This window comes from Myxine glutinosa, chromosome 2 (assembly GCF_964187855.1).
Source record: "Myxine glutinosa chromosome 2, kmMyxGlut1.1, whole genome shotgun sequence".
Taxonomy (NCBI): Eukaryota; Metazoa; Chordata; class Myxini; order Myxiniformes; family Myxinidae; genus Myxine; species Myxine glutinosa.
The window spans coordinates 35,425,052-35,451,431 of record NC_136262.1 but is presented as its reverse complement, the minus strand read 5'-3'; the positions used below and the strand labels follow the sequence as shown (position 1 = coordinate 35,451,431).

The window sequence follows — 26,380 nt, the reverse complement described above, 5'->3', positions numbered from 1 at the left end:
TGGTGCACAAACATGGCGCTGTCATACACGGCTGGTTTGCTAAATTGTACATCCAAAATGTCGTGTCCAAGTCTGCGAGCATCATTTTGCCTCCATTGCTCGGCGGAAGTCACAATAAATGATAGCCCCATCGCTTGGGAGTTTGCACGGTATAGATACAGAAGGTTAAGTCGGCTGGTCCCTCTGGAATTATAGGGATGTAAAAGATCCATAAAAGGTAGTACGCCTTTAGTCTGGTGCAAATAAATCCTGCTTCTCCGGTGTTTTTTTGCTCCGTGTCATCCCAAACACTCAGTGAGCACAATAATGTGGGCAATACACATAGTCAGGTTCAGTATGTTTTTTCGTTCAAAATTTTTGGAGATTAGCAAAACTATACATTTTTGGAATATTCAGAGCATGAGGAATCCAAAAATTAATGTTTACATTTGCGTAGACACCTTTGCGAAAATGACACTCAGGACAGTGATGAAGATCTGTAAAAGCATATTCCTGAACGGTATAGACCTAGTAGATCCTGTGTATAGGACTTATAGTTCAATCTGATACTAACAAGGCTGCTTTCCTGCTTTATAAACCCATACCTATAACTTCAAAGGACTTGCAATGTCATGTATTATGTAATACAGTTATATCACAAATATAAAGACTGGTTTTCAATTTCCTTTGTTTGTTGCTTTTCTATAATCCTGAGCACTATTTTGAGACCTTTATTGGATTCCTTGACCCAGAAAACATAGGATTAGCATATTTAACTAAGTTTCTCGGTTGACTAGAAGCCGAGATAGCGCAAAATATGTCTTTTATGGCGGCCATTTTGAAAATCCAAAATGGCGGCCATGCAGGTGTCTGTGCAAATGCCACCATTGATTTTCGGATTCCCCAGGCTCTGATGATTCCAAAAATGTACAGGTTTGCTAATCTCCCAAAATTTTGAACGATATTATACTTGTTAACATCGTGAACCTGACTAACAATGGCACAGTTGGTTAACCTGGCTAACTTGTCGCTCTAAATAGTAACCCATGGTTGAGGCTGGCCGATTTGGGAAAGCACGCAAAGCACGCAAAGCAATGGTTTTAAATCACACGCCACAAGTGGGACATTGTTCGCCCCCCACCGTGTTCCGGTTTCAAATTGCTAACACCTCCGTGCCCCTAATGTTTTACGTCCGTGCTGTGCTGTCTGGCTTTATCGGGGCTTTCTCGAAGCCCTGGTTTTGAATGCACGACCGGCCATCATCTCTCTGAGCCCCTTTGTCTCACGAGCTTTCCCGCTCGCAGCAAGTGCTGCCACGTGTTCTGCCTAATCTTTGCCAGAAGCCTCTTCCACGCAGCAATGCGGCAGCGGAGATGCATAAATTGCTTCTCCGTGTCCCTTGCTGCCTCGTCTTGCCTCCGATGAAATAGAGGAGAGAAAATAATTGGTGCGTCGTTTCTCTTTACGACAAGGACGCGTTGGCCTATTGCATAAGTACACACCTGCATGACAATGATAGCCTCTGTGAGTTGCTTTGCAATTGATCATCGACGTAACATTCCGGTGCACTCGGCTTGCACGATAATGATCAGAAACAAACATTGACAAACGCCGGATAATAAGTGCAGGTGCTGCGTTTGAGATTACCGAACAAAGAAGGTGCTGACTCTACCAGGAGGAATGAATGAATGGGCCTGCATTCGGTTATTTATTTATTTATTTCTTTTTTATACACGATCGAGGCTCGTGAAAGAGCGAACATTAATCACACAAAACGTCAAACCGACACATAAAACACAAAATAAGGGGAGCGGTAGACAAGATGGGGAGAGAGGGGGAAGGACACAAACACAACATTTGAGAGCAGGGACATCGGGAGAAATGTGGGAGGGAGAGGGCTTGGGGGGGAGGTGGGAAAGGTATAAAACATATGGACCCCGCAAGGACTTCCAGGAAAGAAGTTGGAATTTCAAAAAAGTGCATCTGGGGTGAATTAGCAGGGGTAGAAAAGATCAAGGTTTTGGATGGGGGAAGATAAGAGATGGTGGTGAACAGCTGTTTTAAAGACCTGGAGGGAGGAGTGGGATTGAAGGGAGTGGGGGAGTTTGTCCCAGAGACGGGAGAAAAGGGGAGTGAAGGTGAGCAGAGAGCCTAGATTTTGGCAGTTTAACCATAAGAGGGTTGCAGGCAGATCTTGTGCAACCTGTAGGAATATTTGGGGGACAGAGCACAGAGAGAGCTGGGGGGGCAAGGCCGGAGAGGAGTCGGTAGAAGACAGAAAGACCACCAACCTGCCTGCGGTGAGTAAGTGAGTGAAAGGCCCTCACAATCAGCTTCATCGCAGGAGATTCCAATTATTCGGAAAGCTTTGGTTTCAACAGCGTGAAGACTAATCCTTCGTCGGGCATTTATCCAAGATATTCAAATTCGACGTGTACACATCATTGAAAAGTTTCTGCTTGTAGATCAAATGTTGTCTGGAGTTCTATAATTCGATTCTGATAACTGGAGAGTCTGAGAGGAAGGGACACGGGATGTATTTGTAAGCATGATGTATGTAGAAGGTGTCGTCATGAGATAAAGCTTGGAGGAACAGTCGTAACTCTGGTTCCGCCGCGGTTACCCGTGGGGCTTTAAGCATGGCATTGCACACCGTCACCTGATGAAGGTATCACAAGGGCAGACTTTTGTAAACCATCAAAGTGCTGGGAGGGGACAGATTCTCCGAGATGCAGGAACTGTGAGCGACTTGTTCGGAGCTGGAAGCGAATGCCGTTCTCGTTCCAATATTGGGAAAGTACTGTGTGTTTGGCAGCCATTCCTTTTCATTTTAGAACACATATTTTACCAGTAACGCAATCCTGTAATTTGTCAGTCTTTCACCATTTGCCTCCATTGCTCAGCTGAAAAAGTACGAAACACTTTGGGTTCCCTAAAAGTACTAAACAACTTCAATGCACGAGGAGGCCATTAGGCCCATCAAAGCCTGAGCTATAGATGCCGACGTGTGGTTGCTTGTCTGTGCTCTATCCTTTTTAAATGTCGAACGTCAAGCAAGGAAGCAGCACATACCATTTTCTAAGGTCTTTGGTATAACTCAGCCGGGGTTTGAACCACCGATCTCCCAGACTCAGAGCGGATGCTCTAACCATCCATCGCACCACCAAGTCTGGTCCTTTTCTACATTTTCTTGCCATAACCATCCATAGCACCACCAAGTCTGGTCTTTTTCTACATTTTCTTGCCATAACCATCCATCGCACCACCAAGTCTGGTCCTTTTCTACATTTTCTTGCCATAACCATCCATCGCACCACCAAGTCTGGTCCTTTTCTACCTTGTCTTGCCATAACCATCGATCGCACCACCAAGTCTGGTCCTTTTCTACATTGTCTTGCCATAACCATCCATCGCACCACCAAGTCTGGTCCTTTTCTACATTGTCTTGCCATAACCATCCATCGCACCACCAAGTCTGGTCCTTTTCTACATTTTCTTGCCATAACCATCCATAGCACCACCAAGTCTGGTCCTTTTCTACATTTTCTTGCCATAACCATCCATCGCACCACCAAGTCTGGGCCTTTTCTACATTTTCTTACCATAACCATCCATCGCACCACCAAGTCTGGTCCGTTTCTACATTTTCTTGCCATAACCATCCATCGCACCACCAAGTCTGGTCCTTTTCGACATTTTCTTGCCATAACCATCCATCGCACCACCAAGTCTGGTCCTTTTCTACATTTTCTTGCCATAACCATCCATCACACCACCAAGTCTGGTCCTTTTCGACATTTTCTTGCCATAACCATCCACCGCACCACCAGGTCTGGTCCTTTTCTACATTTTCTTGCCATAAACATCCATCGCACCACCAAGTCTGGTCCTTTTCGACATTTTCTTGCCATAACCATCCATCGCACCACCAAGTCTGGTCATTTTCTGTATTTTCTTGCCATAACCATCCATAGCACCACCAAGTCTGGTCCTTTTCTACATTTTCTTGCCATAACCATCCATCGCACCACCAATTCTGGTCCTTTTCTATATTTTCTTGCCATAACCATCCACCGAACCACCAAGTCTGGTCCTTTTCTACATTTTCTTGCCATAACCATCATCGCACCACCAATTCTGGTCATTTTCTATATTTTCTTGTCATATTCTATATTTTCTTGTCATAACCATCCATTGCACCACCAAGTCTGGTCCTTTTCTACATTTTCTTGCCATAACCATCCATCGCACCACCAAGTCTGGTCCTTTTCTGCATTTTCTTCCCATAACCATCCATCGCACGACCAAGTCTGGTCCTTTTCTACATTTTCTTGCCATAACCATCCATCGCACCACCAAGTCTGGTCCTTTTCTGCATTTTCTTCCCATAACCATCCATCGCACCACCAAGTCTGGTCCTTTTCTACATTTTCTTGCCATAACCATCCATCGCACCACCAAGTCTGGTCCTTTTCTACCTTGTCTTGCCATAACCATCGATCGCACCACCAAGTCTGGTCCTTTTCTACATTGTCTTGCCATAACCATCCATCGCACCACCAAGTCTGGTCCTTTTCTACATTGTCTTGCCATAACCATCCATCGCACCACCAAGTCTGGTCCTTTTCTACATTGTCTTGCCATAACCATCCATCGCACCACCAAGTCTGGTCCTTTTCTACATTTTCTTGCCATAACCATCCATAGCACCACCAAGTCTGGGCCTTTTCTACATTTTCTTACCATAACCATCCATCGCACCACCAAGTCTGGTCCGTTTCTACATTTTCTTGCCATAACCATCCATCGCACCACCAAGTCTGGTCCTTTTCGACATTTTCTTGCCATAACCATCCATCGCACCACCAAGTCTGGTCCTTTTCTACATTTTCTTGCCATAACCATCCATCACACCACCAAGTCTGGTCCTTTTCGACATTTTCTTGCCATAACCATCCACCGCACCACCAGGTCTGGTCCTTTTCTACATTTTCTTGCCATAAACATCCATCGCACCACCAAGTCTGGTCCTTTTCGACATTTTCTTGCCATAACCATCCATCGCACCACCAAGTCTGGTCATTTTCTGTATTTTCTTGCCATAACCATCCATAGCACCACCAAGTCTGGTCCTTTTCTACATTTTCTTGCCATAACCATCCATCGCACCACCAATTCTGGTCCTTTTCTATATTTTCTTGCCATAACCATCCACCGAACCACCAAGTCTGGTCCTTTTCTACATTTTCTTGCCATAACCATCATCGCACCACCAATTCTGGTCATTTTCTATATTTTCTTGTCATATTCTATATTTTCTTGTCATAACCATCCATTGCACCACCAAGTCTGGTCCTTTTCTACATTTTCTTGCCATAACCATCCATCGCACCACCAAGTCTGGTCCTTTTCTGCATTTTCTTCCCATAACCATCCATCGCACTACCAAGTCTGGTCCTTTTCTACATTTTCTTGCCATAACCATCCATCGCACCACCAAGTCTGGTCCTTTTCTGCATTTTCTTCCCATAACCATCCATCGCACTACCAAGTCTGGTCCTTTTCTACATTTTCTTGCCATAACCATCCATCGCACCACCAAGTCTGGTCCTTTTCTGCATTTTCTTCCCATAACCATCCATCGCACCACCAAGTCTGGTCCTTTTCTGCATTTTCTTCCCATAACCATCCATCGCACCACCAAGTCTGGTCCTTTTCTACATTTTCTTGCCATGTGCAATCATGTCCAGGTAAAATAACTGTTAGTTTCACCCACCCACATTGTGTCACCACATTTGCATGGGACAACGAAGGGGTGTACATATTTTTTTGTCATCATTTGAAAGGTAATTCTTCACACTCACTTCACACTGCTCCTTTGTTTGTCGTCATGTGTGCCTTCTGATATGTGCTCAAAGACTGGCAGATTTCTTCCAGATTACCTAATGTGCTCGCTTTAAAGGTCGACATTGTTGCCCATTTAATTATGCTGGATTGATGTCGTTACGAGTCCAAACTTTAACGTCCAATGGGGCGCAGAATTCACTGAGACTTTTTTGTTCTGCATGCCGAACAGTCTTCGCTGAAAGAGCCACAAGAGGACAATAAATATGCAGCAGTCAACCATATTGATGGAAGGCCGTGTGTTCATTCTATGGAAGGCCTGTTGTTTCTGCAACACCTGCGCTCCACATTCTTAATCGCTTGCTTTCCCCCTCAGTCTCAGACAACCTGGACAAATGGCAGTTGAGACTGTAAAAGCCGCCAGGCATAGATCTTCATCGTTGGATGTAAAGGTCTCATTATATTGTTCCTAGATTGGCGAGTTCAATATGGCGTCAGCATATTGTCACAGTAATTTATCCTCAACACTTTTGGGGAAGTCGCATGGGGATACAACAAGAAACACTCGGCAGGAAACCAAGCAGCTAAATGAATTGTTTGCACATGACGTGTTTGCCTACGTTTTTTGAACATTTCAGAGAAAAATCCCAATTTTTCATTCCCTAAAACCAGACTTGGTGGTGTAATGGTTAGAGCGTCCACTCTTGAGACTGGGAGGTCGATGGGTCGAAACTGACCCTGGCTCAGTCATTCCAAAAAGGTTTGAAAATGTGCTTACGTACTGCGTTCCTTGCTTGATGCTCAGCATTTCATAAAGATAGATCACAGACAAACAACCATAGGTTGGCAACCGTTGCGCTGGCGTGATGGGCCAAACAGCTAGCTCCTCCTGCATTGAAGTTCCTTATAAGGGACTCATATTATCATAACAACAAATTTCCTTCCTTCTGCTTTCTTTGTCTTCCCCTAATTTACTGCAAGGATTGGCCTTCACAACAAAAGTTTACTGCATTGGAAAACGAGATGCCGTTGACCGTTTTTCTCCGAGGAGTAAAAAAAAAATTTTGTACTCCGACTAAGGGTCAACACTCGAAACGTCAGCCGCACCTCATTTTTCCACGACAGTATGCATTGCTTTATTGACTTTCAGTTGATAATATCCATTTTTTATCTTGTTCACCAATGCAGGTTACCACTAACCTTCACAGAAACTCGTACTCCTTTGTGTCTCCACAGGCGTTCCAAAAGGGGAAGGTGGAGGCGTTGCAGACAGCAGTCCAGGCAGTCAATTGGCAGGGACAGGCACTGGTGCAAAGTGCACCACCTACAGCAGATACCCACAACCTTGAGACCTCACTGGAAGATGTCAACACCCGCTGGAATTCGCTCAACCGGCAGGCAAGTGCCAGGGCGAGGCTGAAGCCTCTCTTGGCGAGAGCTTGAGTCAGAGATCCCACACTTTTTTTTCTTTTCTGTTTTTTTTGTATACTGAATCGAGGCTCGTGAAAGAGATAAAATTTGAAACACCTTTTCAATCATTGCTCCTTTTCCTTAGGCTCAGGCTGGGGTCAGTGATCTTCTGGGAGTAGCATGTCTCGGTACAAGTCTTGTAAATAAGCATCAACTTGCATTGTGTGAACACAATTTGTTGTTTTTTGGGGTTTTTTTCTTTGTCCTGTGCAAGTGTGGATAATAGGGCAAAAACTCGGTAGGAACGCGGAGAGTTGTTCCTTTCATTACTTGCTTGTTGTGCTGTTGTAGACCTGCCAGTCTTTTTAAGCGGTGAAGCCGCTTCAATATTCGCCTATGTCCTTCCTTCCATTCGTCCATCCTTCTGTCAAAAATAAAGAAGAAGAACCTTTCTAACCCACCATGTTTACAATGCATAGACGTTAGACGTTATTTACAATGTAGAGGAATACCTTTTGTTTTTCCTAGAGTTTTTCTTTTTCTTATTCTTCCACCCTATTTTTCACCTCTGAAAACTTTAAAATCAAGGTTCTCAGCAACCATTGGTCAGATTGACAGGAAATTTTCATCAAGTGATTGGCTCGGCCCGTATATTTTTTACTGCTAATTATGACGTCATAGGTCACGTGCTATGGGCGCCATCTTGGAAAACACCTTCAAATTTGCCCCTCTATATCTACGAAACGGCTCAATGGGAAAAATTGAGTCATGGCTCATTCTAAAGAACTCTGCAATGGAACCAAAAATTGTGTTTATTTAGTATATTAAAAGTGCTAACGTTCTGAGGTTAGAATTCAACAAATAGATCCCTTGCACCCACGAATATGATATTTTTACAGTGTAGCCCATCGGGCGAAGCCGTCTAGAACAGTGTTTGTCCATCCGTATGTATGTATGTATGTATGTAATATGTATGTATGTATGTATGTATGTATGTATGTATGTATGTCCCCTCAAACGTATACCAATCAGAGCTGAGGATATGGTCACATGACAGGGTGATGTGATTACGTCTGATGTCATTACAGCGTACGCAGCTGACTCTCCACGCTCCGCCATTTTGATTTATATGCCGTTCATGCCGAACATATCGTCGAACCTGTCATATATCACAATCGCCATGCTCTACCTTTATGTTTTTCATTCAGTGTGAAATACAAACAAACCGAATGTTAAAATGATCATGAAATATTGAAAGCATAGACGTTATGGCTCTTCCAACAATACGTATAGGCCTTAGGCGTTATGACTCATCTTCGGACCGCTTCGGACAAATTAAGCCCAGGTTTCTTAATACAGTAGTGTATCGTTTCAGTAGTGTCGTTTTTGTAATAATAATAATAATAATATAGTAAATCTAATCGTAATACTAATCCCTTCGTAGTGACTGCAAACTTACTGGACGATCAAATATATCAGTTTTGTGTCGGTTACATCATTACGTCTATGATGTCATTACGACGGCTGAGTCCACCGACCAACATTTTAATTTACAAGTACACCCGCTCACTACGGGAGCTGCAGGAAGGGTCATTCCTCTTTGGGGTATACCCTATATAGATTACAGTTGATCTAAGGTCGGGTCTCAAGAACATTGGGTGTGTGTTCGTTTACCAAGTTTATTGTGGAGAGATCGCCATTTGGTTTCAGCATTCAAGCAAGCACGCCATTAAAAACTCGTAAGGAAAGGCTGGCTTAGCAAGCGCTAGCTAGCTGCTTGGTAAATGAGCACACCTCCAACCCTTGTGGGGTACATAGATTACAGTAGATCTTCGCTCAGTTCTGCAAGTAAAACTTACCTCAAGGATGTCGGAATTCCTCAAAATTTCTTTACCGGCTACGCCGTTAAACAGCTATTTGAAAGACTAATCATATGTGTTTGTGTTTTATAATATTTTACAAGTCCGGCTATGCCGCTGTTACTCTTGGTATTGTTTTTACACAATCTTAGTTTTAAAAAACTGCAAGTTTTGAGACCGAAGCAAAAATGAATGCAAAAATGAATGCAAAAAATTGACGTCATACGTCACATGGTTCGGCCGCCATATTGTTTTTTGTGAAAAACACTAAAACCCCCTTTTCTCTGCAATGGCTGAACAGATCGAGCCCAAACTTTGCATGCATAATCACATACCCATTACAAACAAAAAGTTCAGCGATCATGACGTCATGCATCACATGGTTTCAGAGTTATGACGTTTTGAAGCATAAAACTTAGTTCCTGCCTCATTTTTGATCATATCGAATGGAAACTTTAAGATTGTGTTCCCAATTTCGGCATGCAAAAATGCCCTTTTGGAATTTGCGATAGCTCACATGGAATGGCAGCGATAAATAAACGAAAATTTTTTTTCATTATATTTCTTGAATCGCTTCATTGATCGACGTGGAACTTTATAATAAAATAGAAGTCAGGAAGTGGAACAAGTGTGCAAAATTTCAAGATGATTGGATGTACGGTCTGGAAGCTATAAGTTTTATTGTGTGAAGAAGAAGAAATGCAACACTTTTTTTTCTCAGGTCTTCGAGAGTGGGGAATTAATTAATTATCACACTGTACACAACGTGCAGGCAGCACACGGAGCGACCTCACGGGGTCATTTCAACCTCAAATAAAATTCCCATTTCAGATTTGGCCATAGCGAAGGTATATTCACACTCAAACAAAACAAATTTGGCAAAATTCCGACTATTTTGGAAGAAAATTTGACACGATCACATTTTAGATGGAGAACCCCCAAGTAAGTGTGTGTGTGTGTGTGTGTGTGTGTGTGTGTGTGTGTGTGTGTGTGTGTGCGTGTGTGTGTTTGTGAAAAATAATCATCTATCTATAATTCCAGTAATCTCTGTATGTCTGTATGTCTGTGACCGCTGTTTCTCGACAACCACGGGTCCGATATACTTTAAACTTGCCAGGTATATTGCTGGGGACCCGAGGATGTGCCTTTTCAAGGTTTCATATTAATCGGAGAAGTAGTTACCGAGCTATGTCCAAAAAACGATTCAACCAATCAGAGAGCAGCGAGCTATCACGTGTGCCGAACGTGGCGAACAGACTCTGCCTCGGACGGCACATTTGAGAGCGTATTCATTTATTTCACGTTGGCAAACTATGTTGGCGTTAAACTATGTTTGAAAACTAATTAAAACTACTTTGCGATTCTTTCGCTTTCCTGCGCGTTTGTGCACGCTATGGCGATTTCTTTACCAAACTCCGCAAGCCGTTCGCTTTGGACCAAACCATTTCATGTAAATAGAGGGGGGGGGGGGGGATTGTCACCGTACTCGCAAGCCGTTCGCTTTGGACCAAACCATTTCATGTAAATAGAGGGGGGGGGGGGGGGTTGTCACCGTACTCGCAAGCCGTTCGCTTTGGACCAAACCATTTCATGTAAATAGAGGGGGGGGGATATAATTTTAGATATATATATAGTACGGGCATGCCCTAGTAATATGAAAGCGGGAAGGCGGAGGAAACTGGTCATCACTGCCAGCAGTTATAAAGTGGCAGTTCTAGTTTCATATTAAAAATTCCAAACTGAACCGCTTCCTTCAGACACTGGTGTGATTTTTTTATTTATTCCAAGTTGATCTAGAAGTCCCTTCCCTCCAGGTCTTCAAGACAACTGTTCACCACCATCTCAAATTGTCCTCAATCCAAAACCATGATCTTTTCTACCCTCATTAACCCCATCCAAATCTCTCCTCATTCCAATTTTCCAGTTTTCCCTCCTTAGTTTCCTTCTGTATCCAACTTGTCGACCCTATGAATCTTCTGTATCTATCCTGTCCACACCATGCATGCGTGTTTTGCATCCTGTTTTTGTCTGTTTCGTCCTGACCTGTTCAGTGTACTAGCTCTTCCACGAGCGTCGACTATGTATACAAAAAAGAAAAAAAACAAGACCGAAAGTCTAACAATGGTGTAGCCGGGCTTGTTTGATACTTTATTGAAGAGGGATAGTATTACCTGGGTGGGGATATCAGTTAGCAGTCAACAAATAATGTAAGGATTAATATTTTTTAACTTTAGGCATGGACAGCCAGTTCGTGAATGACTTGGGTAAAAAAAAAATGACGAATGCTAAACGATGAACCAATAAATTCCACTTTCCTGTGCCACCTTCTGTCGAACGTCAGGCCTTGACAGCAGGTTGTCTATATTTTCATTCCAAACAGCATCATTCATCATTCCAATCACAAATTAACACTATAGTATTAATAGCTCAAAATATAATGTTAAATCACGATTGTATTGAGATATTATCAAATCAGTGAACCATTATCATCTGTTCACGTCCGGATTTGGGAACAAGGCCCATGTCGATCGCATTTCAAAATCATAATTGTACTGAGCAATTTCTGAAACCTCCTACCTACCTTACGACACCTGCTGGGACCCCAAAACGTTGCACAGAAGGTTATTATATTTCTTTTTAGTAAAATATGCAACTGTAATGGTTACAAAATGCGTCCCCCTGTCATGTGACCAGATCCTCAGCTCTGATTGGTGTACGTTTCTGGGAACATTTGGACAGACAAACGCTCTTCCAGACGGCATTGCCCTGCGGGCCATTTCTATTGCCATAAAAAGACATTTTCTGATTGATAAGAACAGCAACAATTCCGCATTCCTAGCTGATATATTTAGAGCCTGTCTGATTCATCATTGTCATGCTGGAAGTTGATTTCATAATTGACATTGACCAGATTGTTGTATCTCAGGCCTTGAGACACCGTTCTCAATGATTCATGAAATCTGCTGCAATTCATGAATGATTGATGAAGGAAAATACGTTAAAAGATGTCCCAGAACAGAATCCATTACAGTGCTCAGTCCGTTGGTTGCATCCTGACCTTGTGTTTGGAATGTTTTGCACATTGTTTTGACAGGAATAGCAGAGCAATCCTAATGATATCTTTACTTGGCAAACAAAAAGTCAGGTGTACTTCACTTCCCCAATGACTTAGAGTTTTGTTTGTTTATATTTCTTGGCAGACTAAAATAAAGTTGTCTTGAAGATGTCTTCCTGCAGATTTACCTTTGAACCGTCACTGTTCAGACATTTTGTTTTCCTAATAGTCAGCCATTGTGTCATTTTCCCGGATAAACCCTGAATTTATTTCTCTTTAACCGATGTCTGTTCACCTCTGATTGTCTCAGACACATGTCGGACCAGTGTCGATAAAAGGAAACCGAAAGTACAACAGAACTGAACTTTCAAACTAAGTCCCAAAACTCGTTTTGATGTCTATTATGAGCATTTTCTCGAACACGAGTTTTATTGCGGTGGTGGAATTGTCTTTATTTGCTCAAAACCTCTCGTTCACCAAAATGCTTTTTGCTGCTAGTTAGCTGTTGTTTAAATGGCACGTAAAACGCCAGACCATTGGCAGTGCCTGTAATTGCAGCATTGGGGAACCACTAAAGCTGTGTAGTTTCATTATACGTTCAGGCCGTCGAGTGTGATTACCTTGGAATAACATTACCAATCTGAGCTAATGCACGGGAAAGGAGGGGGGGTCGGGTGGGGGGTAAAGCAGATGCTCGTAAATTACACGAGTGGGAGAGAATGTGTTACAATAATTGTAGATTGATTTTAATCAGAGACCACATTGATCACTTTTACATCAACCTCATAATACATGATATGCCCGTGCAGGGGCACTTATAACATCGTCTCTTTTTAAGTGCTATATCTATCAATAGCAATTGTATCTTCTGGGTGATTGCTTACACTGACATTATGAGATTCCCTCTGTGCTACTTCCATGCGTCACATCGGAAAATTCCTTGGACTCCGCAGCAACGGTGTTCCTGCAATGTGCGCAGGTGGCTGAGCGAGCTGCCAAACTACAGGAGGCCCTGCTGCATTGCGGCAAGTTCTACGAAGCTCTCGAATCCTTACTCAGCTGGTTGGCCGACACCGAGGAGCTTGTGGCAGGGCAAAAACCCCCCTCAGCCGAATACAAGGTGGTACGAGCCCAGTTACAGGAACAAAAGGTGTGGTGCAAATGGAGTAAACCATTTTGGGGTTTTTGGGGTGGGGGTGGAAGGGTTTGTGGAGCGATCGCTGATATAAAAGTGAGGCTGGAGCAGAGAGGGATGCAGAACTTGGAAAAACAAGTTTTTATTTTATTTTATTCGTTTACATATTTTTAAAGTCTTTAAATGGGTGAGAAATTGTTCTTGCATCACAAAGACACATTTTGCCAAGTTCGAATAGCTCTTGTAAATCAATCTATATCCATTTGCAAATGGCTGGTGTCGAAAGTATTGTACTGTTATTTTATGTCATGCCAACTTAAGGCATGAAATACTTTAAGAAAGTGATTCATTTGGGGGGAAGAAAGTTTCATTTTTCAATTGGTTTTGGATTCCATTACGATTTGACTTGTTCAATTTTCGTTACGGCGGAAAATATTCCAAAAACCCTTCCTTGCCATTCTCCTTCACTCCTACTGCTGTAAATGTTTGGATCAAAGTAGTCTGATCTCGACTTTATGTAAATCCACTGTGCATAGATCGAATGAGATTTGGTGAGAACTTGATGAGCAACTTATCAGATGCCCTGAGAAATTGGCGAAGAGTTTTGTAAGGGCAGTTATTGATTGGCAAGTCAGTACAGATGAACAAACATTGCCCCCGTTCTTTATCATCATCATTTTTGTTTCCCTGCCTCCCCCATCCCATTCCCTTCTCACCACACATACACACATCCTTCGGGCATTAACTCCAACAGTTGCTGCAGCGTGTGCTTGAGGGCAATCGGGTGCGTGTGGAAGCTTTACGGAGCGAGGGCGAGCTCATCGCGGAGCAGACTTCAGAACCAGTCGAGCGACAGAGGGTTCTTGGAGCCTTGGAATCACTCAATCAAAGATGGCAGGCCCTGATAGACAAGGCTGATGCTAGGTATGTAATAGTGCTTCTCCTTATGTTGCTTTCCCCTAGATATATAATAACGAGAGACACAATTAAAGGTTGGGCAGTTTCATTATAAGAAAGTCGTTACACTAGTATAAGATGGCATGTAGGGATGGCACGAACACACATAGGTTTAATACAACACAAATCCTCATAAAATATCTACTAAGATACAAACTTATCAACTTATAATGTACCTAACGCTTGTCTGTGGAGGATTTCACATCCAATTACACTTCTGGACAACATCGCTGAACTGCAAAACTGACCAATTCAAAATAGCCCAATTGTAATTCTTCTTGTTCTTCTTTTCAGACAGCCTAACTCAAAATTGGTTTAAGCTAATGACTTGTTTTAAACACGAATCGACTGCATTTTAGAGTGACAAGGTCCACAACTGCTCGACATTTTCACAACTTGAAAGGATTCCACGAAAAGGAGGCAAAACTGTTTCACTATGCATAGGAATATGAATGGAAACAAGGGGTGGGCAGGACCATTGCCTGTCAATCAGTCTGGTGAGGGTGGGGCCACAGCGACACAATTATCCAAGGGCCAATCACACTTAACTGTGTAAAATGATGTGCAGTAGCGACAACATAAATCTCCTTTTAAAGACAGGTGTGCTTAATGGTGGAATATTACGGACAGTCTGACAATCATTGTTGGCAGACGTACAATCTATATTATAATAGGCGTAGGTGATTCTGTCTGTCTGTCCAGGGGTGTGGCTACACCCGGTCTGGGAGGGGCTACAAAAACCAATATCCACCATTTATTAACTCTAATAGCTTTGAGGCCCTTTTGTTAGGCCCGCGGTGTCTTGCTCTCTCTCTCAGTTTTATTTCAACTCAAATTCAATATATCATTTCATTTTTCACAGTCGCTAACATAGTTTTAGACTCGGTTGAAAAAAAACGGGAAGAAAATCCGATGAAAGTTTCCGTTTATAGAACGAAATGAATTCTCAAAGGCCTGTAATATAAAGGCCATTGAGTCTCTCTCACACCTTTATCTCCAATCTAATTCACCATCCGATTTCATTTTTATCGATGGTTTTAGACTCGGTGTCAGCAATAATTGAGAAAATTCACGCACACACGGGAAATTGCCGAGATATATTTTTTGAAATCGCGGCACGGTTTGTCATACACCGCCTAAAATAACAGACGGGAAAATGGCGAGATATATTAAAAATTAGTGGCGCACTTTTCCATTTGATGACAATCGTCACGATGAAATGTTTAATTTATACATCGTCACAATAATGTGGAGAGAGGAGCATAGCTTCGTTCACGTATCGCCACAGACGGGAAATTGCCGATATTTCTTCGTTATTATTTCATTCCTCATTATTTTTCGGAAGTAAAGGTAATCTTGTTTAAACTGGCATTCATTCCGTCATTGTTTTTTGTTTTTTTTCCCGCACGAGTTCTCAAGGCTGAATCGCCTAAAATAACAGATGGGAAAATGCTGAGATATATAAAACAATCGTGACTCGGTTTCAAAAAACAGGAAGAAAATTAAATGAAAGTTACCGTTTATAGAACGAAATACATTTTCAAAGGCCACTCTAATTCACCATCACAGTCGCTGGGATGGTTCAAGTCTCAGTTTCAGCTAAAGTTGAGAAAATCGGCAAAATGTATTCCAACATCCCTTTTTAATGTGTTAACTGTTATGTGGGCACGGCGAAGGAGAGAGGAGAATGAGAGACGAGAATGAGAGAGAAGAATGAGAGAGGAAAGGAGAGGAGAAGGAGAGAAGAAAACGTTCCCAGGACTTCGTTATTTATATTATTACTTGGTAAAAGTACAGCGACTGAATACTGAAGTTCGGGATCAAACCGAAGTCAAATTATATTTTTCCATATTCCTGGGGTTACATACAGAGTTTGTTTAAGGCGATTCAACTCTTTTCCAACTATGTAATTAAACAATACAGTACTTCAAAAATGTACATAATAATGTCGACCAGCCAGCTATGGAATACAATATTTATTAATAACGTTTGGTTTTAATCCGCTTCTACTTTGTAAACTGAAGTGTTTTCAATACTTTCAAATTTATAAATGAACAAGAGTCAAGGCGGGTTCTCCACCCTCCACCCTCTCAAGTCAAATCAAATGAAGTCAACCAAGTAAAGGTAGAAGTTTCACTTCCCACCCTATGCTCCCTCCTCTCCCCTGTATGTGATCCTTTCCTCCTCTCCCCTGTGTGCAATGCTCTCCACTGTGCAGCGTGCGTAGTGAGGGGTTGGAGAGAAGCGAGGGGTTGGAGAGGAGCGAGGGGTTGGAGAGGAGTGAGGAGTTGGAGAGGAGTGAGGGGTTGGAGAGGGGTGAGGGGTTGGAGAGGAGTGAGGGGTTGGAGAGGAGCTAGGGGTTGGAGAGGAGTGAGGGGTTGGAGAGGGGCTAGGGGTTGGAGAGAAGCTAGGGGTTGGAGAGGAGCTAGGGGTTGGAGAGTGAGGAGCTTGGGGTTGGAGAGTGAGGAGCTAGGGGTTGGAGAGTGAGGAGCTAGGGTTTGGAGAGGAGCTAGGGGTTGGAGAGGAGCGAGAAATTGGAGAGGAGCGAGAGGTTGGAGAGTGAGGAGCGAGGGGTTGGAGAGTGAGGAGCTAGGGTTTGGAGAGGAGCTAAGGGTTGGAGAGGAGCGAGAAATTGGAGAGGAGCTAGGGGTTGGAGAGGAGCTAGGGGTTGGAGAGGAGCGAGAAATTGGAAAGGAGCGAGGGGTTGGAGAGTGAGGAGCGAGGGGTTGGAGAGTGAGGAGCGAGGGGTTGGAGAGCGAGGAGTTGGAGAGTGAGGACCTAGGGGTTTTGTAGAGTGAGGAGCTAGGGGTTGGAGAGCGAGGAGAGAGGGGTTGGAGAGTGAGGAGCGAGGGGTTGGAGAGCGAGGGGCTAGGGGTTGGAGAGTGAGGAGCGAGGGGTTGGAGAGTGATGGCCGATTGGAGAGGAGAATGAGGAGCGATTGGAGAGGAGAGTGAGGAGCGATTGGAGAGGAGAGTGAGGAGCGATTGGAGAGGAGAGTGAGGAGCGATTGGAGAGGAGAGTGAGGAGCGATTGGAGAGGAGAGTGAGGGATTGGAGAGGAGTGTGAGGGATTGGAGAGGAGTGTGAGGGATTGGAGAGGAGTGTGAGGAGTATTGGAGAGGAGTGTGAGGAGGCATTGGAGAGGAGTGTGAGGACTGAGGAGATATTGGAGGGGAGTGTGAGGAGGAGTGGGATTGGAGAGGCATGAGGGTGGAGAGAGAAGAGTGTCAGGTGGAGAGGAGTGAGGGGTCACATATTATGTGAAATAAATAAATTGTGTTCATTACACCATTTCTGGATCTGATGAATTGCCAGTAACCATTTTGTAAAATTTAATGTGCAGCATCTAAATCAAGATGTCCAAAGTCACACACGTCCATGCGCGTGGAATTCCCAGGGGTGACTCCACTAGTAATCTACATAATATTCTCCGTCGGTGATTCTGTCTGTCTGTCTGTCTTTCCATGGGATTGGCCTCCTCCATTGAGGGAGTAGCTCCACCCATTCTGAAAGGTGCTTCAAAAACAAATCACCACCATTTTCTTTCCTCGCATAGCTTTGAGGCCTTTTTTGTAAGGCTCGTGGTTTCTTACTCTCTCACAGTTTTATTTCAACTCGAATTCGATATCTCATTTAATTTTTCAACAGTTGCTAACATGGTTTTAGACTCGGTTGCAAAACACGGGAAGAAAATTCGATGAAAGTTACCGTTTATAGAACAAAATGCATTTTCAAAGGCCTGTAACATAAAGTTCATTGAGACTCCCGCACGGCTTTATCTCGACTCTAATTCACTAGCTAATTTAATTTTTATCGATGGTTTTAGACTCGGTTTCAGCAATAGTTGAGAAAATTCACGCACACACGGGAAATTGCAGAGATATATTAAAAATTCAAGGCACGGTATATCATACACCGCCCAAATAACACAGACGGGAAATTGCTGAGAGATATTTCTTCGTTCTTATTTTATAAGGTATGTGCACATACACTTTAAAGAAGTTTATTTGAAATCTTTAATTTTAAAAATGTCATTTTGTATCATGTATGCTTTAACGAAAATGGACATTTTGTTTTTCGACGGACAGAAGGTTGTATACACTGCCCATAAGACTTTTTTCCCCAAGGACTTTGCCATTTGATGACAGTCGTCACGATGAAATGTTTAATTTAGATGTAATCAGTAATCACAATAAAAAGTCAACAATAGAAAGTTGGCTATGCACATGGGGAAAAGGAGTGAGGGGAGAGGAGTAAAGGGAAGAGAGGAGTGAGGAGGAGTTGGAAAGGAGTGAGGGGAGAGGAGTAAAGCGAAGAGAGGAGTGGGGAGGAGTTGGAAATGAGTGGGGAGGAGTTGGAAATGAGTGGGGAGGAGTTGGAAAGGAGTGAGTAGGAGTTGGAAAGGAGTGAGTGAGGGCGAGAGGGGTAAAGGGAAGAGAGGAGTGAGGAGGAGTTGGAGGAGAATGAGGGTGAGAGAGGAGTGGAGTAAATAAATTGTGTGGATTACATCATTTGTGGATCTGATGAATTGCCAGTAACCATTTTGTAAAACTGAATGTACGGCATCTAAATGAAGATGTCCAAATGTCACATCCGTCCATGCCCGTGGGATTCCTATGGGTACCCCCACTAGTTATATATATATATATATATATATATATATATATATATATATATATATATATATATATATATATATATATAATACCGAAATATATAATACCGAAAAACACAGTGAAGCCTCGGTCGACCCATGTGAGTACTGTATGTCTATTAATTAATTACCATTTGAATGCGAGGACTGTACTGTGTTTCTATCAAGTTTTTAATGACATAGAATTGGACTGTGAGTACGTCTAATAATTACGTATCATTGTGCTGTGACACCATCTAGACCTTTCAATTTTACCTTTAGACCATTAAACATTTAGACCTTTATGGTGGCCCAGGCCAAAATGATATATTTAGATATTGGAGAGGAGTGTGAGGAGCCTGGGGATCGGGTGATCATACGTCATACTGAAAATGCAGTGTGCTTGAACACATGGATGTGCAGCAAGTCTATAAATTTGAGAATTTCGGTTTTCGAGCACATATTATACACTGCGCAAGAGACGAGCAAATCAACTCTATTCATAAAGTCTATTAACCTTTGTAATAACTGCCTGCAAGTTAGTTGTCAAGTGTTCTAATAAACCAATAGCCATAATGGAGCCAGCCAGTTTTATAGCTAACAAGTGTTATATTTCTACGTGGTACTAAATATAAGGATTGTGTTGGTAAATGTGAGGATGGTGGTGGACTGCCTGTGTAGGAATGGCACAGACACTACAAACTGCTGTATATGTCATTATTAGTCCCCTGCCGGTGTACACCGGAGGGGACTATAGGTTTGCACGCCGTACCTCCGTCCGTCCGTCAGTCTGTCAGTCCGTCAGTCTGTCAGTCTGTCAGTCTGTCAGTCCGTCACGCAAAGAGCAGTTTTCCGGACTGTTTTTCTAAACGCTTAATGCTAATAATTTCAAACTTGGCACGTCGTTTCCTCATGATAAGTTACAGATCAAGTTCGAACTTCACGACGTTTCGATCATTTTTGACAAAGTTATGGCACTTTGAACTTTGGGAATTCTGATAATTCTGATGATCCTTAACTCGGTGCCATTTTAAGTTTTAATTTCCTTTAAAAAAGATTTTCTCTGCAATAATAGGACCGATTGAGATCAAATTTTCACCATAGGAGGCACTCGGTCTGTAGAATATTTTAATGGTAATTATGACGTCACAGGTCACGTGGTTCGGGCGCCATATTGTTTTTCGTGAAAACACGAAAACCCCTTTTTCTCTGCAACGGCTGAACAGATCGAGGCCAAACTTTGCAGGCGGATCGCATACCCATGACGAACAAAAAAGTCAGCAAGCATGACGTCATGCGTCACATGGTTTCAGAGTTATGACGTTTTTAAGCATGGACCTTTAAAACCGAGCCCCTCCCTCATTTTTGATCCAATCGAGGGGAAACCACAGATCTGTTCCGCATGTCAGTCTACTAAAATATGCTTTTGGAATTTGCGATAGGGCACGTGGTTTGGCAGATATCGTTAATTAAATGAAAATATTTTTAAAATGGATATCTCTTCAATCGCTTTATTGATCGACGTGAAACTTCATACTGTAGTAGAAGTCATGAAGAGTAACAAGTGCGCAAAATTTCAAGATGATTGGATGTACGGTCTGGAAGCTATAAGTTGTTATTGCGTGAAGAAGAAGAGGCGGCAAGTGTGCGCATTTAATTATTTATCACATGTACAGACTGAAAGCATCCTTGGACACGACCTGTCGCGGTCATTTTAACCTCAAATAAAATTCTAATTTAAGATTTGTCAATAGCTGAGGTATATTAACAAACAAATAAAACAGATTTGGTCAAATCCTGACTTTTTTAACTCGATTGCATTTGACAGAGTTGTGACAAGCTGAGGAAGAAGAAACCTCGCATTGGCTTTTCCAATGTGCCATAAAAAAATGGATATCTCTTGAATCGCTAGTACCTCAGACCGTGAGTTGGTAATAATTTATATAATTCACACAGTGCAATACTCCAGTTCACTGGTAATTCCCTGCTTGTCGTTAAAGGCGGCAAAAAGGGTTGGCGTCAGGAAGGGCATCCGGCCGTAAAACATTGCTTCAAAAAGGGGACCGAAAAACAACAACAACCACAGTTCCCGAAAAAGGCCAACCCCCGCTTGCGGGGAAAAATGGCCTCTAAAGGTGGTTTTTTTTTTACACAGTGCAATACGTGCAGGCCGCTCCACGGAGCGACCTTGCGGGCTTATCAACGAGGCGAGGCGTGACACACATGTGTCTCAGCATACCTCAGATCAAGTTTGAAAACCAGCATCAACCGTGCATAAATTTGCATATTCGATCATTTTTGACAAAGTTATGGCACTTTGAACTTTGGTAGGGGACATGTATTGCAGCGCAATACTCAGAATGCTTGTTCCTGAAGGTGTTTGGGTAGGAATTTGTAATTTCTCCATGGTGCGGTGATAAAATACCTACTCTTCACAAAAGACACAGTGGGATCGGTAAAGTCCATCAACCAGTGTGGCCAGAAAGGGTCCTCCACCTTAATGTCTGTCCGATGGATGCGGCACCCATTGATGCCTCGCCATGCTCGCGAAACACCACTGCAGGCTAGACAGCTCAGAGGCGAGTCCACATACCTCTAGACTATCCCATCGGTCCGCTTACATTACATTTTGAGAAAGTTCCAGTTTTATTTTTACTTTTTCCCGTACGCATTTTGCTGCGACCTAACACAAGATAGCCGATAGTCTTGGCCACCTCGTCACTCCAAAAATAGATTTGGAAACTAACACGTGGAGGCGAAGCGAGCTATTCTCAAAGTTGCTTTATTTTGGACTGCACTGATCTCGGCATGTTCAACTTTGCTGGCAAATTCTTTAAACAAAATCGTTTTGAAAGAGTTCAAGCACTGCCCAGTGCTGAATTATTGAGGCCACATAACGATGTTTGAAGCAGTTCAAGATGCTGATGTTTATTTATTTTTTTGTGCCCGTTTCTTGATTTTTTGGCAAATCTTTCATAAAGGCGTTTTCATTGCTTTAATGACACAACAGATCGTTCAGTCTCCCAGTGTAGCACAAAACAGAAAAGCATTCATTTGTTATTCACTCATGATTTGAGCTCATTCCAGCCGATGTAATGATTCGGTGTTCCAGGGTTAGATGCATTCTACTATATAAAACACAATGTCAGTTTGTGTGTTTGTACAGATGTCTGTCCCTGTTCATAAAGGTAGGGTTTAAAGGCCAATCTTTTAACATGAATGTGTGTTCACTACGGTCTATTTTTGAGGATAAAACAAACTCGAAAAATATTTTCCATAAAAGAGTAATTATGTCTCTTCTATTGGAATTGTAGACGGTGGCTTGTAAATCGAGCCTCAAGGGTGGTGTACAGAAGCGTTATTTTTTAATAACAATAAATACAAAGCACAAGGAGGTGAAATTCGTTGCACGTGATGTAGGAATGCATGCAGAGTAAAACGAGTGTTCATTTACATCCGTATGATGTCTAATAAATAAAGAAGATATAAGTACACCTGACACTAGGCCGAGGCTTCAGACTTTGGCACGCTCACGAGGCTGCACCGTCGAATAAACTGTCCCAACCCATCATATTTAACGGGCCTTGTACTAGTATAAAAGAGTTCTGAAGTCATTTTATATAAACCTGACCCTATGTAAACGAATAGACACGTGTGTGGATCGTGCTGTCGGCGATGACGTCGTTATTGCCAAAACTTTAAAATCTAGTTTGACAGTAAATGCATCTCGGCCTCAAGCTTGAAATTATGTTATGGACACAAAACTATGTTCAAACATTCAAGCATATAGGAAAGGTTATTTGATCCTTTGTGCCTCGTTTACAATCCCACAGGCCTGTAAACTTGTTTAATTAATCTGTAGCTTGGTACTTCAGTTTATTTTGAACATGTTGATAGTCCCATCTTACTGTTGAAATGTACTTTAGATTTTGGTCACCGATGACATTCTCTACAAGCGGCCATTTCGTGTCATTGAATGAAATATATTTTGGAAAACATCAGAACTATCTATATGTCTTTCACATGAAGTGGGCCTATAAATCACTTACATTACAATGAATATTGTTTACATTACATTTTAAAATTATTCATAATTGATTTTTCACATTATTCTGCGATATTTGTTACCCAGAGGAGAAGGAAACGTGGGCGTAAATCATCAGGCCAGGTGTAGCTTTGTAACAGGAGACTAATTTATGTGGGAAAGGAAAGAAGGTAGGGTTTTGTGGAGTATGGAGTTGACAAGTATCAATAATTTGACATGAGGCAAACAAAATTACAATTGTCAATACCCTGCAATACCACAAACAAGGCGTTCCCCAGTGCAGTTAACCTGAGCATGCAGACAGGAAGGCTGGCAGGCGATTGTTGAAGAATGTAGTCACACACCTGTTTAAAATTTTCTTAATGCCAAGTGTCTACACTCTGAGGGTTTATATAGCTAGCATACATAACGAAAAAGTTGAGTGTTATTGGAACAATACCAGAATTGAGCCAAACGTGCACCTGTATGGTTATATCGTTTAGTTTTCAAAGTCTACGTTTTGTGCATGACTCAATTACAATCACTTTGATTGAGTCTTGGTAAAGAAACTTTCGAATCGACCTTAACGCTGTGCTGGGATGTACATGTGTGATTAAAAACAATGTTCATCGGAGGGGTACATCGAGTACAATCACTTGGCTAACTTTACACTCTTGGGTTTGTTAAACAAATGAGATGGCAGAGATCTGTGTGAGCCTGTGTTATTGGCCTATGTCCGAAAACAAAAGTGCAACTCTGTCCAGGCCATAACTTTTTTTCAGCATTCAAGCCGCTTTTGTCATAAATTTTTCAACAAACCTTTATTATGAGAATACGAAGAAGAAAAACTAATACTTGGGTCAAAGGGCAAAGTTATAGTAACTATAAATAGCCTGGCCATGCATGAGACAGCTGGGTTTTTTTATCACTTCCGTGCTTCTTTATTTATTTATTTATCATTTGGACCTCAGGGCCGTATTCATAAACGTTCTTATGTTAAGTACACTTAAACTCCTAGTGTGACACTTACCTAGGACTAAGACTTATGTCGGTATTCATATATGACATTCAGTGTTACACCTCACTCAGTGTGACACCTAAATATAGGCATAACACCTAACTGTTTTGACTGGCCGTTGCCAGGGTTAATGATCACATTTCTTGCACGATTGTGTCAGTTTCTGTGGTTTGGCTGAGTGCCATGACATAAGGACGGGACTACATAACTGGGTTCAAAACCAAATGTTGTTATTTAATGCTGTTGTAAGTCGCCAGGAAGACCTTAGGGATTCTTTCCACCCTTCATCATGGCAGGGAACACTACGTCTACGAAGCGAAAGAAAAATTTCACTGATGCTGAAAAATTTCGGCTGTGCGAAGAGTATGAAAAGCATATTGGTGTCATCGTATCGAAGTTTTCTGCCGCCGTTTCGAACAGGAAGAAGCGTGACGAATGGGTTAAGATAACCGAGGCCATGAATAGAAGAAATCCTACCGTGGTAAGGAGTGACAAGGACTACCAGAAAAAATGGCAGAACATGTGCTCAGTTATGAAGGATGAATACCGCGCGTACAGAAAAGAACTTGTACAGAAAAGAACTTGCCAAAACCTTAAGTTCCCTGGGCAATGCGTGGTTTTGCAATGTCAATGGATCAATATTATCACCAATAACATCAATAACATCCAAAATCGCTTGCCGGTCAAGGCGGTATCTTTGGTATAGTTCGACATCATCGTACTCATCTAGCGGATGAAGTCGGTCATGAAATACTCGTTCTCGATGAATTGCACGCCGTCGAACCAGCCGTTCTTGTGCTATCAGAAGCAATGCAGCCATTCCTCTTCGCTGTCTGGTCGAAAGTGGACAGAATATACAGTGTGTGGCCAACTTACGTTCACTTAAGACACCTCTGGAGGTGTCTCAAATATAAGCATGAAGTTGAGTGTAATACATTAGGTAAGTAGCATATTGAATACCACTTGTTCGTAAAACCTAATTTAGGAGGTACTTAAGTGTTATACTTAGACTTAAGTACGTTTATGAATACGGGCCCTGGTGTCTGTCCAGGCTCCAGGGCATAACCATTTTATTATTGAAATTTTGTCGTCAAAGAGTACAAAGTGGATGTGGACAAGCTTTGCATTTTGAGATGCTCTCTAATTTTCAATTTTAATGGAATGCTTTGATAAAAGGCAATGAGTTTTACTCCCACATTCAAACCTGTAATTGAGGCACATGTAGTAATATATGAGGGACACACAAAATGTTTGAAGAATGGGAGATAAGGAAAGGTTTTTTGATTTACAAGTAAGGATTAGTAAGATCTTGTAAGAAGCTAGCAGAAGCCCATGGGAAAAAATAGGGCAGAATTTCCTTTCCTGGAGTGATTGAGGCAGCGGTCTGTTGCCTATACACCGCCCGGAATAATATTTTTTTTGTATGATTGAAAAAAAAAAAGTTTCCCATAGGTTTAGATTAATTTGAAGCAACTGTTAGTTAATAATTTTTTTGATCTCCGAGGAGCATTTCCGTGTTCCAGGGTGGGACAGATAGCATTAGGTCAAGTAAAATAGATTTAAAAAAAATTCTCGTTCCCACCCACTTCCTTTTTGATGGCTGCCTCCTTTTTTTTGATATGTACTATTTTCTTTCCAGATCTTTTTTTTTTTTATATACTCTCATTTTTGTCACAGGAGTCTGAAACCCAGACCAATAATTAATCATTTTGCGGTCCCGAATAGGTCTAGCGCTCACACAAATTAAATCAATCTTGTCTAAGTATGCTTGCTCACGCCACACTGTGAATGCAATTTTAGATACATGTCCATGTATGTACGAATGTACGTAACGTGTACAGTTAAGTTAGCTCGCTGGCAAGCTCGAGCAAAATCATGCACATTATCAATCTCAACAACGAACTTTCTCGGTCGCTTTAATTGAGCTACTGATGAAGTACAGTATACCTAGGTCTTAAAATGGTATGTATATATACACACAGACCCGCATGCACAGGGTGTCTGTTAAGTCAATACTCAATTTAAAATTGTTGTAGCAGCTTTATTTATGAACCAATTTTAATGAAACAAAATGTAAATGATAGAGTGTCCAATGAGGTTTTAGGATGACTTAAGTCAAAAAACCTTGAACTGGAGGAGAGAATAACTAATGTTCTCACCAACATTCCTGAAAACATGTTGCGATTCGCAGTAGAGAATGTGCCACTGTGCCAGTCCGTTTAAGGAAATGTGTTGATTGTGCTGGAGCATAGGTGGAGGTTTAAAGAGTTGTGCATAAAACCTCTCTGAACACACCTTTATTTGCAGTTTGTTTCATTAAAATCGGTTAATAAATAAAACTTCTACAACAATTTAAAATTGGATATTGATTTATATACCCTGGATACTAGAAGCACCCGCTCCCTGCAGTAGCTGCCATGGGGGTCTTGTTGTTATCTTTATCTCATATCAAGGCTACTTGTTTGTC

General features: G+C 42.1%; 1 protein-coding gene across 1 annotated transcript in view; it reads left to right on the top strand.

The window, feature by feature from the left end:
- Positions 1 to 26,380, top strand: part of DST (dystonin) — a 390,037-nt gene that overhangs the window by 284,667 nt on the left and 78,990 nt on the right. Inside the window, exons 61-63 of the mRNA XM_078772579.1 lie at positions 7,060 to 7,221; positions 13,127 to 13,297; positions 14,037 to 14,206. Of these exons, the coding sequence (XP_078628705.1) occupies positions 7,060 to 7,221; positions 13,127 to 13,297; positions 14,037 to 14,206 (503 nt within the window). The remainder of the gene's footprint in view (positions 1 to 7,059; positions 7,222 to 13,126; positions 13,298 to 14,036; positions 14,207 to 26,380) is intronic.